At 31.6% G+C, this 17,202-nt stretch overlaps 1 protein-coding gene and 1 pseudogene across 1 annotated transcript; one reads left to right on the top strand and one right to left on the bottom strand.

Moving 5' to 3' along the window:
• Positions 1-986: 986 nt before the first annotated feature.
• LOC133824362 (uncharacterized) lies at positions 987-2,216 on the bottom strand. The gene is made up of 2 exons (XM_062257244.1): positions 1,600-2,216; positions 987-1,500 (listed from the first exon to the last, which is right to left on the bottom strand). The coding sequence occupies exons 1-2, from the start codon at positions 2,214-2,216 to the stop codon at positions 987-989; spliced, it is 1,131 nt and encodes a 376-aa protein (XP_062113228.1).
• A 10,445-nt stretch (positions 2,217-12,661) lies between these two features.
• LOC133824361 (photosystem I P700 chlorophyll a apoprotein A1-like) lies at positions 12,662-15,335 on the top strand (annotated as a pseudogene).
• The last annotated feature ends 1,867 nt before the right edge of the window (positions 15,336-17,202 follow it).

Here is a 17,202-nt window from a genome sequence, read left to right as displayed (position 1 = left end):
AGTTTTCTTCAAATGTAGTTACTGATGATATTTTAACCACAATTTCCTCGATATAGCTCGGAATTGGACAATTCTAAAAGATATGGAAAGATAAGAAAAAATTCTAATACTTTTATTTCTAGGTATATTTCCAAAAGAGTAGTGGAAAATGATCAAAATCAAGTGTGAAATTTTAGACTTACAATCCATAACCCAACCAACCAAATTAAACAATCATATAAAACTATGGTATAATGGGTCACAGAAAAATATAAAATTTTCAAGCTACAAAGGTTTAGATATTGGCTTATAAAATAAAAAGATTAGTCATCATGACTCAAAAATGGGAAACTAGGATATTCAATTTCATAGGTAAGCTTGAAAGGCGCAAACGATCCAAAGAACATGCCCTAAACATCTTCCTAGTCATGTGTACTTAGGATTTTCCTCAAACAATTAATCAATGATTTATAGAGTGGTTGAGACTATATATAAGTAATATCATGCATAAATATCTCCAAACAATAGTGAAAAGGTAAATCTAATAGTACAGACATTATGTTTAAAAATCTATGATCAAGCTTAAGTAATGACCACACAAGAGTTAAGCACACAATTCATGCAGAATTCATCAATTTCCTAGGAGTAGTCTCATCTCAATCAGAAGTTTTATCATTGATAGACACCTTTCAACATAACCATGCTTATGACATCCTAAAAAAAACTAAAAACAACTAAACAATACAAACACAAATAACAACTAAAGAAGTGATAAATAAAAATAAAACAAGAAGTTTTCTCTTCCCCCACACTTAATTTAAGCATTGTCCTCAAGGAATATACTAAATAAAAAAGTCAATGAAAAATAAAAAAGATAAGGGTAAGAAAAACTCCCGCAAGTTTGCTTTGTTTAACTCGACTGAATGATGTGGTCATAATTGTTATGGTGTGTCATTTAACAGAACATTCTTCCTCTTGTACTTATCAATTGAATTTAATATATCAAATTATATAACTTCACCATCAAAATCTATTGTAAGTACCCATACTTTGACATCAATTTTTGTACTTGTAATTAGTAGGAATGGCCTACCAAATTGAACCTGCACCAAAACATCATCAACTACCATTAGGGGATAAACATTAGTGCGATCAGCCACTTGAATAATAACACTAGTTTCTTTTAATAATCCTAAATTTAAAGAAGCTAAAATAGAATAAGATATAACATTAATAGATGCTCCTAAATCTATCATACAATGATCAAATATGCTTTTACTGATAGTGTATGGATTTATAAACATCCCAAGGTCTTGACATTTGGGTGGCAACTTCCTTTGAAGAACAACAGAGATATCCACCCCCACACTTATCTTTTTATCACCCTTCAGTTTCCTTTTATTTGTGGACAACTCCTTAGGAAGCTTAGCATATGGTGGTACTTGCTTAATGGTTTTAAGGAGCGAAATATTGATTTTAAGGATCACCTTATTTTCCTCCTCATTCTTAAATTTTGTCAATCTGCTCGAAAAAGGAGGAATAGGGACATACGATCTGACAGTTGGTTTGTGTAGCATGTTCTGTGATGATGGAACAACTGACGTGAAAGTTTCGATCTACAGTGGAGGAGATGCTTCTGGGGTTGAATTGTTGACTTCTTGAGTTGGAATTAGATCAAATGTTATGTCTGGATAAGGTGGCGTGTCAAGTTGCGGACCACTTTGAAGAGTTAAGGTACCATCATTCTCTATTGGATTACTCTCTAATTCTGTGGGTAATTCTCCAATATTCTCAACCTCAATATTATTCAATGATAAAGAAATTTGTCCCATAGTACTGTCCAAATTCTTGAGGGACGCTTCTGTACTCAGAAGAATAACTTGGGTCTGTATAGTTGAAGCCACAAAGGCTTTTAGCATATCTGAAATGGATGGTTCCTGATCTTGTGACATTCTTGTAGGAGGTTGTTGAGGAAAAAGCCCATAAGCCTGCTCTGCCATCTGTTGAACTTGGAGATTGTTGGCATTCATTGCATTGATGAGATCTCCAATTGATGGATCTGAATATTGTGGCGCGAACTCATTATATTCTGATTGAGAGTAGTACTTCGGCTCAACATATTGATTTCCACCATAGAAAGTATTAGAATATTCCTCCCATTGTGAATTGTAATTGTTAGAATAAGGGTCATATATATTCATCTGAGGAACATAACAATGTTGATAGTACATTCCCATGCCTCAAATCAAGTTCTATGCAAGTCTTGAAAACATAAACAACAACTAATAAACCAAGTTAGTAAAAAGGAAAAAAAATATGAATAAAAAATTAAATAAAATAATCCCCGACAACGGTGCCAAAAATTTGATGGGTGTCATATGAATATAAAATTTAAATATATTTTTTTATTCACTTATACCAGCTACTTTAGTATAGCGGTAAATAAGGATCGAACCAACAAGGACTATGATCAAATTCAAAATAAGAACTAAACTGAAATTAGAAAGGGATTTTAGTTTTAAAAACTGAAATAAAGATCAAAGATTAAATAACTAAGGATAGAATGATATTAAAGAAACTGTCAAGAATTACTCTCCACCTTCGACAATCAATTTATCAACAATGACGAATAATAGTCCATATCCCCAATTAAACTATTGACCCCGCAGATAACACTTAAGCAGTCAATTATCCCAGTTTCCCTATTATACTTAATTAAAGCTAGGCGCTCTTAATTAATCATTTTTACCAAGCAATAAACCCATTAAGCATGCGATCTATTTAACCTAGTAAAAGCATTACACTCTATGAAAATAGGTTAATCTAGGCAACACATTTATTAAGTATGCAGTTCATTTAACCTAGGTTCTATTTTTCATCACAATCAAAATACCCTTCACAATATCCTAATTGTAATTTATCACTCTACTTAGACTCCTAAACTTTTAAGTGAATATCAATCCTAAGATGATAGTAGAACAATGAAAAACCGTAATTAGTGGCCATCTAAACAAGATTTTACAAGATTCATAACATTAAAATAGAAAAATAGAAGCAATTTAATATAAGGGAATAGAAGAAATAAAATGCATCAATGCATTCAAGATCTCATGTCTAGGGTTTTGAAATAACCCTCAACTATAAAGAAAACTACTCCATAATCACATTCATATTCGTAAATATAAATATTCGGTGAAAATAAAAGAGTTTTGAAAAGAAAGAAAAACTAGATTGAAGAATGTTATTGTTGATATCTTTTCTCCTCTTTTGCTGCTCTAGCCTCTAAAATTCACAATCCAAAGTTATTATAAAAGTTAATCCTAACCCCTTTAATATCCCTTTCAAAAATACATTTAAAATTCAAAAATTAAGGAAAAAATCGATCACCGCTCGTGACCAGTGTTTCTTGGCATTTGCGACCACTAGAACATGTTTTTTTTCTTCAGAAAATCGGGCTTCGCCCGCGACCTGGGACATTAATGGCTGCGGCCACTGCATTTTTTCCCCCAAGCCGCGGCCGTAGTAATTTTTTCATTTTTTAGGTTTTCTTTAGATGCAGCTACTGCTGATATTTTAACCATAACTTCCTTGATATATCTCAGAATTAGATGATTCAAAATGGTATAGAAAGATAAGAAAAATATCTAAAATGTTTATTTCTAGTAATATTTCTAAAAGAGTGTTGGAAAAGTATTAAAATAAAGTATGAAGTTATAGACTTATAATTCCAAGCTTAACCATTGCTTGTAAAACATCCCAAATTCATTCGTTTTCATCCAAATGTCTTGAAAATCCTAAAAATAAAAAATAAACTTATTAAACATATATAAAAAAAATAATCAAGTGCATAATTATAGAAGAATAATGAATGAAAAACAAACAAATTCGGTACTTATTAGAGTTGTTTGTATATCTGCTTGTATGTTGTATGAAAAATAGTAGGTTGTTAGCGTGCTGAATGCGACACAACAAAAAAGTTACTAAGGATGCGACGTAACTCATAGGGCAGCGCGTCGAGGTTATTCGAGGACCAGAGTTCCTGTTTACCTCATAGAGGAGGTTTTACCAGTTTATGATTTTACTAGTCACCTCATGATGTGACATAGACAATTGTGGTGCCATGATCACACGATGTATGATTATGCTTATGTTTATGAAGTCCTATGATCATGATATCAATATGATATGATTATGATATGGTTATTATTTATTACGATATGCCATGAGTTTACGATATGTACGTAGATTGCTTTGTGTTTCTTGTAAATTGTTGTATTTTGTTTATACTTCCTTACTGGGATTTTAGCTCACCCCTTACTTTCCCCCATTCAGGTAGAAAATAGGGTTTTTCTTGGCGCACACTGTGATGTGGGAAGTTTTGATGTCTAGGCATGTATGACGCGGAGTGTCCATGATTGATTAACGATCTAGTTGAACGCCAAGAAAGTTTATGAACTCTTATATTATGGTTTATGTTTTCGTTACATCACAGTGAGACTTTATATTTTATTTTATTTTCAAGATTGCATAAAGACACTATATTTTTATTATATACTATTGGCCCCAAATTGCATGATTTGACAAGGCCTCACTAAACTTTTGTCCTAAAATGGTAATTTTCTAATAAATATGAACTGAGCGACGTTTTTACAAAGTAAATAGAATAGGGCATTCTTACAAGACTATCTAAGAAAACTAATGGCACAACCTTACGACGTGTTTAAAAGGCTAGAAAGTGAATTTTAGAGAGACATTGTGCTTCAATTCTATCATCTTCTTCTCTTTCTTAAATTACTCTATGAATTCTTGTGTTCATTGCTCAATTATGTCTAGCTTGATTTTATTTACTTTTGGGATGTTTTTAACGCCTTAACATAATTTCTTTCAATGGAAATTTGTGATGAAACTACTTAAGGTTTTTGGTTTGTTACAATTAACTACCCAACCTTTTTTTGTTAGTAGCAAAACTACCCAAGGTCACAAAAACACAGTTGCTATATCTACCCACCTTGAACACTTTTAACTTTTTTGATGTGGAAGGAAAATTTGCGGCGAAAATACCTAATGTTACAACTAATTATCCAACGTCTTATTTTTACGACAAAACTACCCAAGGTCAGTGAAACACAGTTTTCGTATCTACTCACCCTTAACATTGTAAACTTTAACTGACATGACATTGTAATTGTACATAACTCACATGTTTATTTCACTGTACAAGTGTCACTATTACAAAATTAAACCTAATTTTAAAATATTTTTTACTAATTAAAAAGACTTAATTACCCATCTCTACCTGTGATTTTTTAAGAATCCTTTTTAATTAGTTAAGATTATTAGTTACATTTTAGGTTTAATTTTGTGTAGTTTTAATTCTTTTTAATTAGTTAAGATCATCTACTAATTTTTAAAAATAATTATGACATAGACCAATAAACATGTGAGACATGTAAAGTTATAGTGTCATTTTAGCAAAAGTTAACAATGTTAAGGGTGGGTAGCTACAGAAACTACGTTTTAATGACCTTGGGTTGTTTTGCCGTAAAAATAAAATAAAATAAAGGTTAAGTAGTTAATTGTAACAAACCAAAAACCTTAGGTAGTTTTGCTGCAAATTTCCCTTCCACATAGTTAATAGTGTTACGGTGAGTAGTGTTTTTGTGACCTTGGTAGTTTTGCCAAAAGAAAAAGTTGGGTAACAAACCAAAAACCTTAGGTAGTTTCACCGCAAATTTCCCTTTCTTTCAATTATTAATGATTTTTGTTTCCTATTTACTTTAAAGACAAACTAATTATGTTTTTATGTGATAATTGGGATTATTCTTGTTTTTATCTTGTTTAGATGGCCACTAAATAGGGGTTGACATTCATCTTAGGATTTCTATTCAGTTTATGTCTAAGATTTTATGTGTTTATGGTAATTCATAATTAGAGATTAGGTCAAAGTTTTCTTTAAATGTGATACAAAAAACATAATCTAAGTTGGATAAATCATGCTTGTTGAATTTTTTGCTTAGATCAATCTATCTCTATAGAAATTAATATTTTAACTAGGTTAATTATTTGGTGCTTTTCCTTTAGGTTATTTATTTATTGAAAATAGTTAGGTAATAGCACTTATCTTTTATTAATTTGCATAAGAGAGATGTTGTGACATAAATTTAGTGTTATCTACGGTTGACAGTTTGATAGAAAATAGAGAATAATACCAGTAATGGATTGAATGAGAATTTAGTGGTAGGAAATGAATCCTTAACTATCTTATGTTATCCAATTCTTCTTTGTTATTTTGTTCATTATTCTATTGATTTTAAAATCCAAGAGCCCTTTTCCTTTATTGGGAATTTACTAATTTGGTGTCTTGTGATTTACCGAAGTATAACTTTGGTACCCTCTATTACAAATAATACTAATACAATACTCTGAATTTTCAAAATCAGAATAAAATGGTACCCTAAGCTCAAATTTAGTAACAAAGGAAAGGGTACCAAATGAGTATATTCTCGTGAATAACATGATACCATTTTATACTGATTTTCAAGTTACATGATACTCAATAACTATTATCGAGAGCATAAGATGTCATTTTATACCGTTTTTTAAATTATAAGGTACTTGATGATCATTGTCAAGAAGATAGGATACCAAAGATATACTTTGTTAAAACTCATGGTACTGTTGTGGTAAAATTAATATGTGCAAGTGTACACAGTCACAAAATAAGTAATAGAGTGATAAGTGAGTATTGTCTCTCACATAGATTTAATTAGCAAAAAATTGGGTAAAATCAACACTTAACATTCTGGATAAGATGTGTAATGCCCCATGTCACTATGATTGCTTCCTAGAATGACGACTGGCCCTGCAAGCCAACACGAGTCTTTCCAGGATGCTTTGTCCTCACTCGGACGCTTCCTGAGAAAACTTCCCAGAAGGTCACCCATCATGAGACTACTCCAGGTCAAGCACGCTTAACTTTGGAGTTCTCAAGTGATGGGTGTTGGGATTTGTGCCTTGAAAGCATATGTTGTAGACATTGTTTTATGAAATAAATAAATAAATTGAATTTGCTATGCATATATTTTATGGACTATATTATTCTGTGATAATATTATGTAAATATCAGAAAAATTCCTAAGTTCATATATGTGATCTCAAACACGTATTGGTACGAGAGGATTGTGTGTGAGATAAATGAACTTGAATAGTTCGCAGTAAAATAAAGTTATGGAATCTTTAGATTAATTACTGCAAGTACGGTCCACTAGTATTATGAATACATGTGATCTATATCTGGATCACTAGTGTAGTAGGACACTTTAGTGGATGTACTTTATATATTAGAGAATATATAGAACTGGACCAGATATGTTTATTAATACTTAGTTAAATACCGTTTCAAAGTATTAATTAAATATATCAACTGATGATCATATACAAATAGATCTTAATCCTGAAGTTACTATGAACTCCTATTTATGTTATATGAGTTTTTTGATTCAATCGTTAGGGTCTGACAGAATGATCAGGCTAGAAACTTTTGTTTTGGGAACTCATTAATGTAAATGGCTGGGGACATAGTATACAGATATGGAATCTATGCCTTCTCGCAAGAGATTGAATAATGGTTCTCTTAAGGGTTGACTTTTTGGACTGAAAGGTTATTGAGCTCAAATTCATAATTTAGTTATGAATTAACCTTCACTAGTAAAGTCAATGGTACTTAAGGAAACAAGAGATAATTAAAAGAGTAAAATGGTAATTTTATTCCCGATTAATTATGAACCATTATTAGAGGGTCAATTTGTATGCAATGATTATATCAATGGACGCTTTATGGTTATAAAGTAATCAGTAAATGAAATGTCTATAATTACAAGAGTGCAATATCATATTTATAGTGGAATAATCATGAGATTAATAAATTAAGATTATTTAATTAAAGAGTTTAATTAACAATCTCAAATTTATTGGAGCTTGAAATTATAGGTCCATAGGTCCCCACAGCGGCTTTATCAACACTAATCAAGGCAAGAGTTGATATAAAGGGAAAAATAGTTGAAAGACATATTTAAGAAGAAATTTGTTCTTCGGGCCAAATATGCAATTATATGATAATAGTGATTAATTAATTAATTACAAATTAGTTGTAATTAACAAAATTAATTAATATTCAATTATTGTATAATTTTTGAAATTATATTAAATAATTCAATTAATTTCGAAATTTAATTAAATAAATAATTAATTATAATTTTCAAAATTATAATAAATTAAATATTTATTTTCGAAATTATATTGGATTTAATTAATTGGTAGAATGAATTAAATATCTTTATTTGAGTGGGAGATAATAATCTAATAAGTTGAAATTGGATTTGAATTTAAAAGATTGATATTTATTCAAATAATTAATTATATTTGATAATTAGTTAAAAATGTATTTAATTTAAATTTGAATTAGTTATTAGGTTGTTAGATTTTTATCTGACAAAATAGTTTGAATAAATAATTAAATAAAAATAGAAAAATCAAATATTCCTAAAAATAAGGGTGGTATACGACCACACACAGTCCATGGACTGTGCGTGGCGTGCACTGCAATTTTTTCAGGGACAGGATTTTCAATTTTATTTATTTATTTATTTAATTAATGGATAATTCAAAAATCAGTTCTTGGATATTTTCATTAATAAAATGATTAATTAATTAAAAGATAAATTGTAAGTTGGTTACAGATTTATATTTTAAATTTGAATATTTTCTTTTAAGTATGACTAATCAGAAAATATACAGATAACTCAGACAACTCAGTCTTTCGCTCTGTGAAAAATAAAACGATACTTTTATCTCCCTGAAAAGATAAAGAACCAATTCTCAGGCCTATTGTCTTGATCTCATGTGTTGACTACATCAAGTAGAATCACAAATAAACTATCATTTATTCTCTAAGTGCCCACACACTTCTTGAGGTGTAGAGAACATTCTGGAAGATCTTGGTGTGAGTACCTGAGAGCTGCTTGGATAAGAAGATCGTTCTTATTACGAAAAGATAGCAAGGACACTTGCTAGGCTTCAAGAGGTATGATTTCTATTCCTAACTTGCATATGATTAATGTATGTATATTAATGGATCCACATATTTAAAGGTAGTTTAAATATGTCACAAAATTTTTTGTTGTACACTGGGCCAACCCACCACCATTCCACTGCGTATTAGGAAACTCGTTCCTAATAATGGGCTATTGAAAAGAAGATGCATCTTGTTGGCATAGGTAGTACCCATCAATCCATTTAAGCACTCTTCAACTGTGTAGTCCCATACATACACAGTCTCAGAATCATCATACTTGACCTTCCAGGAGATGTGGGATTGCACAAATTTTACTTGGTCTTTCCCCCTATGAATCACGGGATTCTGACTGTCATAATCACCCATCCTTAGGGGTTCGATGTCCCTGTCGGCCACACTTCCGGCTAGGTCAAGGCTCTGATACCATTTGTAGCGCCCCACGTCACTATGGTTGTTTCCTGGAATGACGATTGGCCCTGCAAACCAACACGTGTCTTTCTAGCATGCTTTGTCCTCACTCGCACGCTTCTTGGGAAAACTTCACAGAAGGTCACCCATCATGAGACTACTCTAGGTCAAGCACGCTTAACTTTGGAGTTCTTAAGTGATGGGCTATTGAAAATAAGATGCATCATGTTGGCATTGGTAGTACCCATCAATCCATTTAAGTCCTCTTCAATTGTGTAGTCCCATACCTACACAGTCTCAGAATCATCACACTTGACCTTCCCATGCGATGTGGGTTTGCACAACTTTTACCCGGTCTTTCCCCCTACGAATCACGGGATTCTGACTGTCACAAGATGATGGGTAATGGTTTGATTTAAACTAAATACTAAGGAGAAATTAAATAAATATAAAATAACAAAATTGAATAAGATAAGAGTGATGAGCTAGCAAATTCCCCTAGAATGCAAATTCAATACAATATCATAGATGAATGCATTAATAATCCAGTTTTGTCAATCAGAAATTTACAAATGAACAAATGATTTTTCCAAACCTATATGTTATGGGTTCTCATACTAAATTAGACATGTTCCTATACAAATCTAGTAATAAGAACAATAATTAAGCACAAAAATCCCAATGGGTCTCACATGGTAAATACAAATCATTGGGTACCCTATAATTTGAAAATTGATACAAAGTTGAACCCTAGGCTCAAATTCAGTCAACAAATTATAGGTACCCAAATAAACATATTCCCATGATAACAGGGCACAAATTTCATACCGATTTTCAAATTACAGGATACCCAATGACCATTATTAAGAATATAGAGTACCACTACCCAATGATCATTATAAAGAACATATGGTACCAACATTGCATTTCTTTAAAACATAGGGTACCAAATGAGTATATTCCCGTAATTAAATTTGGTACGCTTACAATATGTTTCACTTGCCGTCACCACTAGTTATTCGAGTGGAACTCGAGTGTTCATAAAATACATACATTTATATTGTTTTAATTTTGTTATTAATACATATCTATATTATGTTGTTTGAATTTTTATGTTTAATAGTTCTATTTATTTTTCATTTAAAAAAAATGGTCCCCAACCCTAATGGGAATTCCTCATCACAACTCCATTTCCATCCCTAGATCTCCCATCTTATTCCTAATGAGAGATTTCCATATAGAATATATGGTTGATACATATGTAATTAATGCATATTGTATACCATACCAAATTTAACAATTATTAATTCTAAATTATACCAACTACTTTAGTATAGTGGTAGTAAGAGTCAATCCCACAAGGACTATCAATTCAATTTATTACTCAATTCAATACCTAGTTTAGGAAAAGAGGATTTTATGACGTGATAAAGTAAAAAGCAATAACAAAATAATAATTGATGAAAAATATGATGATTAGAGCAGTTAATAGGTCATTCGCTACCACTAAACAATCCTTCAATCAATTAATAACATCATTAAATCATATTCCCTACCAAATTACTAACTGTAGATAACATGAAATCATCATTACCCCAATATTCAAATATAATCAATTAAAGCAAACACTCTTAGTTAATTCTATTCACTAAACAACCTAAAGGCAAACACCAAAGATTTAATTCAATGAAAGCATTAAGTTCAATGAAGATATGTTGATCTAAGAAATAAATCTATGAACAAGCAATTCATTTAACCTAGGTCATATTCCTAATCATAATTAAAATCAACTTCGACATTATTCTCAATTACAATTTATCACCAATAACCCAAGATTTTAAATGATTAGGTGAATAAAAACTCTGAGATGATAGTAGACTAAAGAAAAACCATATTGTAGCATCTTGGAATTTTACTTAGCTAGATAGTAGTAGTAGTAGTAGTAGTAGTGGTAGCTGTAGAATTTTTAATTTTAGTGGATATTGGTTCAAGCCGGGATTTAGTTAGAAACTCGTGGAAATAGTTATGGATTTTATAAGTTTAGCCTATGGTTTAGAAATATTAATTTTATCATAAGGTTTGATTTATGAATATAGTCATAAGAATATTATTTATTTTAAGCTAAGATGTAGATAGAATAATTAAGAGTGTGACACTTGTCACATGTATGTTTATTAAGGATTTAAGTATTTTTGATGAATAGTTTTATTAAAAGAAAGATCTAGAAGCTCTAGAACCTTCCATTATCTGTTAGGATCACGTTTTACTCAGTAAAAGTAGTTTTTAATCAATTTCAAATTATCCTGAAATGTGCAAAAACGTGTTTGAATTATCAGCTTATGCCGATATATCAAAGCTATAGGAGTCGATATATCGCCTATGATTGATACAGAAAATGCATCGACTTCGCACGAATGAAACCACGGACCCTCGATATCATGGTAGAGGCAATATATCGCCTACCCTAGGCGATATATCGACTCAAGTGGCCAATTTTTGAATTTTGAAGAATTCTAAACTAAAAACAACCCTCAACAACCTTGACTCATTCCTGAACGTTTTTGACTGAGTTTTGGGCATTTATTGAACAGATAATTCAAATTTATTCATTTTTAATCATTTATTTATTCATTGAAATGGGAGTTAGTTTCACTCCTTGAACTCTATAAATATCAAATAAAAGGATCATTTCTATGGGAAGAACCAATCACAAAATTTCATTATATCCCTCCTAAAATCATTCTTTTTCGTCTGGTATTTCGTAGGGATAAACGATATACAGATAAAATAGAGAATATATTTATTTTCTGCTATTAAAACTAATAAAAAAATAAAAGAGACCTCCGAATGACTAAATAGCAATACTGGGATGTCTCTTAGTAAAACATAAAGTAGCTACTTTTAGGAACTTCGAATTAAGATATGAATATACTAGGTTACCCAAAAATAAATCGGCATCAATTCAACACCCAGAATAAAGTTTATATGATTAAAAAGGTCTGTTAAGCGCCTCATGACTATGTCATAATAGATCCAAACACTTGCCCCAAATCGACTTCCAGATTATAATTGCTCTAGTGAATAACTAAAGAAAATAGATAAATGGGAGATAGAAGATAAAAAACAATGTCTAAATATCTCTCAAAGGTTCACTAATTACTTAACTATTGGCGGGTCTCTTTGTATGTGTTTTCCGGAAAGAGGAGGACTCAATGATTATTCGTTCGCCAGAACCAGAAGTTAAAATTTTGGTTGATAGGGATCCCATAAAACTTCTTTCGAGGAATGGGCCAGACCGGGTCATTTCTCAAGAACAATAGCTAAGGGGCTTGATACTACCACTTGGATCTGGAACCTACACACCGATGCTCACGATTTTGATAGCCATACCAGTGATTTGGAGGAGATCTCTCGAAAAGTATTTAGTGCCCATTTCGGTCAACTCTCCATCATTTTTCTTTAGCTGAGTGGTATGTATTTCCACGGTGCTCGTTTTTCCAATTATGAAGCATGGCTAAGCGATCCTACTCACATTGGACCTAGCACTCAGGTGGTTTGGCCGATAGTGGGTCAAGAAATATTGAATGGTGATGTATGCTGGGGTTTTCGAGGAATACAAATAACCTCTGGTTTTTTTCAACTTTGGCGAGCATCTGGAATAACTAGTGAATTACAACTCTATTGTACAACAATTGGTGCATTGGTTTTTGCAGCCTTAATGCTTTTTGCCGGTTGGTTCCATTATCACAAAGCTGCTCCAAAATTGGCTTGGTTCCAAGATGTAGAATCTATGTTGAATCACCATTTAGCAGGACTACTTGGACTTGGGTCTCTTTCTTGGGCGGGACATCAAGTACATGTATCTTTACCGATTAATCAATTTCTAAATCTTGGGGTAGATCCTAAAGAGATTCCAATTCCTCATGAATTTATCTTGAATCGTGACCTTTTGGCTCAACTTTATCCCAGTTTTGCAGAGGGAGCAACCCCATTTTTGACCTTGAATTGGTCAAAATATGCAGAATTTCTTACTTTTCGTGGAGGATTAGATCTAGTAACTGGGGGTCTCTGGCTGACCGATATTGTTCACCATCATTTAGCTATTGCAATTCTTTTTCTGGTAGCGAGTCACATGTATAGGACCAACTTGGGCATTGATCATGGCATAAAAGATATTTTAGAGGCTCATAAAGGTCCATTTACCGACCAGGGCCATAAAGGCCTATATGAGATCCTAACAACGTCATTGCATGCTCAATTATCTCTTAACTTAGCTATGCTGGGCTCTTTAACCATTGTTGTAGCTCATCATATGTATTAGATGCCCCCTTATCCATATCTAGCCACTGACTATGGCACACAACTTTCATTGTTCACACATCACATGTGGATTGGTGGATTTCTTATAGTTGGTGCTGCTACGCATGCAGCCATATTTATGGTAAGAGACTATGATCCAACCACTCGATACAATGATCTATTAGATCGTGTCCTTAGGCATCACGATGCAATCATATCACATCTCAACTGGGTATGTATATTTTTAGGCTTTCACAGTTTTGGTTTGTATATTCATAATGATACTATGAGCGCTTTAGGGCGTCCCCAAGATATGTTTTTAGATACCGCTATACAATCACAACCCGTCTTTGCTCAATGGATACAAAACACCCATACTTTAGCACCTAGCGCAACAACCCCTAGTGCAACAACAAGTACCAATTTGCTTGGGGAGGTGGTGATTTAGTGGTTGTGGGTGGCAAAGTTGCTTTGTTACCTATTCCATTAGGAACCGCAGATTTTTTGGTCGATCACATTCATGCATATACGATTCATGTGACGATATTGATACTTCTGAAAGGTGTTCTATTTGCTCGTAGCTCGCGTTTGATTCACTCAGCCATTTTATTCATCTTCAAGCACAGTTCAGAGCCTCCAAGCTGCTAAGATTGTTCTAGAGAGAAACACTAGGTTTTTGGGGTTAAAGCTTTCAAATCTAAAGCTTTTATAAACACTTGGGAAGTAAGTTTTTGTGTGATTTTTGGTGTTTGAGGTATAGATCGAGGTTCTAAGCTATCCAAGGTATTCATTATCTTCAGGTTTAGTTCACTATAGTTTCTATTATTCTTTCATTTTTCTTCAAATCCTAACTTGTAATAGTGACTTTTGGTTAGGTGTTCAATACCTTTGAAACATAAGGTTTTCGGTAAGTTACTATCTTGATGGTTTAGATTTTCCATTCATCTTCTTTTCTTTAGAGGATTTATGGTTTCTTTATGTTTGGTTTTAGGAGTTCCAATCCCGCTCTTGTCTCCAATATTCCAATTTTTGGTAAGGAAAATTAGATAGTTTAGTATTATGACTTAGTTTATGTTTGTATGACCTAACATTTTAGGTACAATAAATGGGTAAGTGTGTCTGGACCTAAGGTGTCCAATGATGTATGACGGACTATGTCCGGTAGGCTCGGTTGTCAAAACTTTATGACGGACCTATGTCCGGTGTATGACGGGCTTTTGTCCGAGGCTTAATTGCCACCCCTGTATAAACACTTATCTTTTTATTATATCTGACTTGTTATTATAGTTATGATTATGATTTATGACCTATGACCTATAGTTATGACTTATGACTTAGAGTATGATTTATGATTTATGACTTAGATTATGATTTAGAATTTATGACTTAAGTTATGATATGATCTAGAGGTTTGTGTTTGTATGACTTTTGTGAATTTATGTTATGTTTGATTATATGACTAACTTTTGTTTGTATTTTCCTTATTGGGCTTAGAAGCTCACTCCTTATGATATTGACATTTCAGGCAATTAAAGATAGAAAGACAATTGGCGAGTGGGGACTAAGAGCTTCGTGATGTATTCGTGGGGACCATATAGTCGAGCAAGATCAAGCGGGCCAATTTTTATTAAAGAATGTTTATTTTAAATTTTATTTAAATATTCCTCATTTTTATGTTAAGGACAAGTATTTTATTTTTTGTAAAAACCATGGATCCATGTATTTATTTTTTAAGTTTTTTATTAAATAAAAGAGCAATATTTACGATTATGACCCAACGTTGTGTTCTCGGTAATCTATGAGAAATTAAGGCATTACACCTATTTAGGGGCCATCTATACAAGACTAAAACAATAATCATAAAATTAAGCGTGAATATAATCAATTTGCTAGTTAGGAATAAAAAATCAATGAATATTATTAAAAACTAAAATTCATGATTAGAGCTTTGACATCACTCTTACTCTAAGACAAACTTAGTTAGATATGAATAAACAATAAGCACAAGAATTCATAGAGAAAAATAAAGAAAGAGACGAAGAAGAATAAACTCTCATGAATTCTCCCTATTTTCTATTTTCTAACCTCTAAAAAGTGTATAAGAAGTCCCAAAGTCATTCATATGATGTTCTATTTATAGTCTCACTCAAACTTGGTCAAAAATCACATTTAAATTTATATTTCAGACCCCAAGAATCGGTGTAGCGCTAGGGAGCTGTCTCAGAAAGGTCAAACACCTAAAAATCTCTTTGGAAAATCTTGCTGTACCCACTAACAATATTTTAGTCATAACTCTCTCAATATAACTTAGAATTGGACGATTAAAAATTATATAGTAAGCTAAGAAAAAGATCTACAACTTTTGTTTATGAATTTCTTTCCAAAATATGGCTGAAAAAATGTCAAAATTGAGCATGGAGTTTCAGACTTCTAATACCAAGTTTAACCATCTCGTGTAAAACATCCTAGATTTATTATTTTTCATCCATAATGTGTTGGAAATCCTAAAATACAAAATAAATGATTTAAACATATAAATAAATTATCAAGTACACAATCATAAAAGAATAATGATTTTAAAATAGAGGAATTGACAGTTATTGGTAACACATGTCTAGTATTAGTTGGCTATATATGTTTCGTATCAAATACATAAATTATATTTTTAAAATAAAAAAAAAAAAAAATTGTATCCAACACCATGATTTAAAATATATATATAATTAGTCATTTTGAATAATACTATTTTCACCCTCTGTTTTTACTAAATACCTGTTTGGACTTTTTATTTTGAAAAATATTTTTTTGGATACCATGTCTTGTAAATTAGTTCAAAATAGTCTCTTGAACGCAATTTTGGTAAAAGAATGCCCTCATATTTTATTTATGGGGCCATCGACCTCAAAAACACGTGGATCTCCGACATGCATTGCTCTGTATGAGGTTATATTAAAAAAATATATTGACCAAAATCAAGTTCAGGGGATTATTATGAACCAAATTTGCAAAACACAGGGTTCAAAAAAATATTTTTCAAAATATAGTGGCGAAACAAGTATTCAATACAAATAAAAGGTAAAAAATGGTATCATCACAGAATTAATCTATTTTTAAAGTAGTAAGTCTAAAAGAAAAACTCATTTTTTCTTAAGCACATAGCCCATAATAATAATAATTAAAAAAAAACTAACTATGGTATTTTTATTTCATTAAGAGAAGTAATATGGCACAAAATATTTAAAAAACATTACAAAGTGATACAACAAGTTTTTTTTTAATAAATATTTAAATCTGAGCTAGTTTTTTTTTAAGATTTCATTCACAAAATACTAGACTTCTGTACACCAAATTTTCTAATTTTTACACAAATACTCAGTTTTTTTCCACATACTCTATCTTTCCACACGTTATTGTAATTGACCAATGCACATAAGATTGCTACA

This window comes from Humulus lupulus, chromosome 3 (genome assembly GCF_963169125.1).
Source record: "Humulus lupulus chromosome 3, drHumLupu1.1, whole genome shotgun sequence".
Lineage (NCBI taxonomy): Eukaryota > Viridiplantae > Streptophyta > Magnoliopsida > Rosales > Cannabaceae > Humulus > Humulus lupulus.
This window is presented reverse-complemented; position numbering and strand designations above follow the sequence as displayed.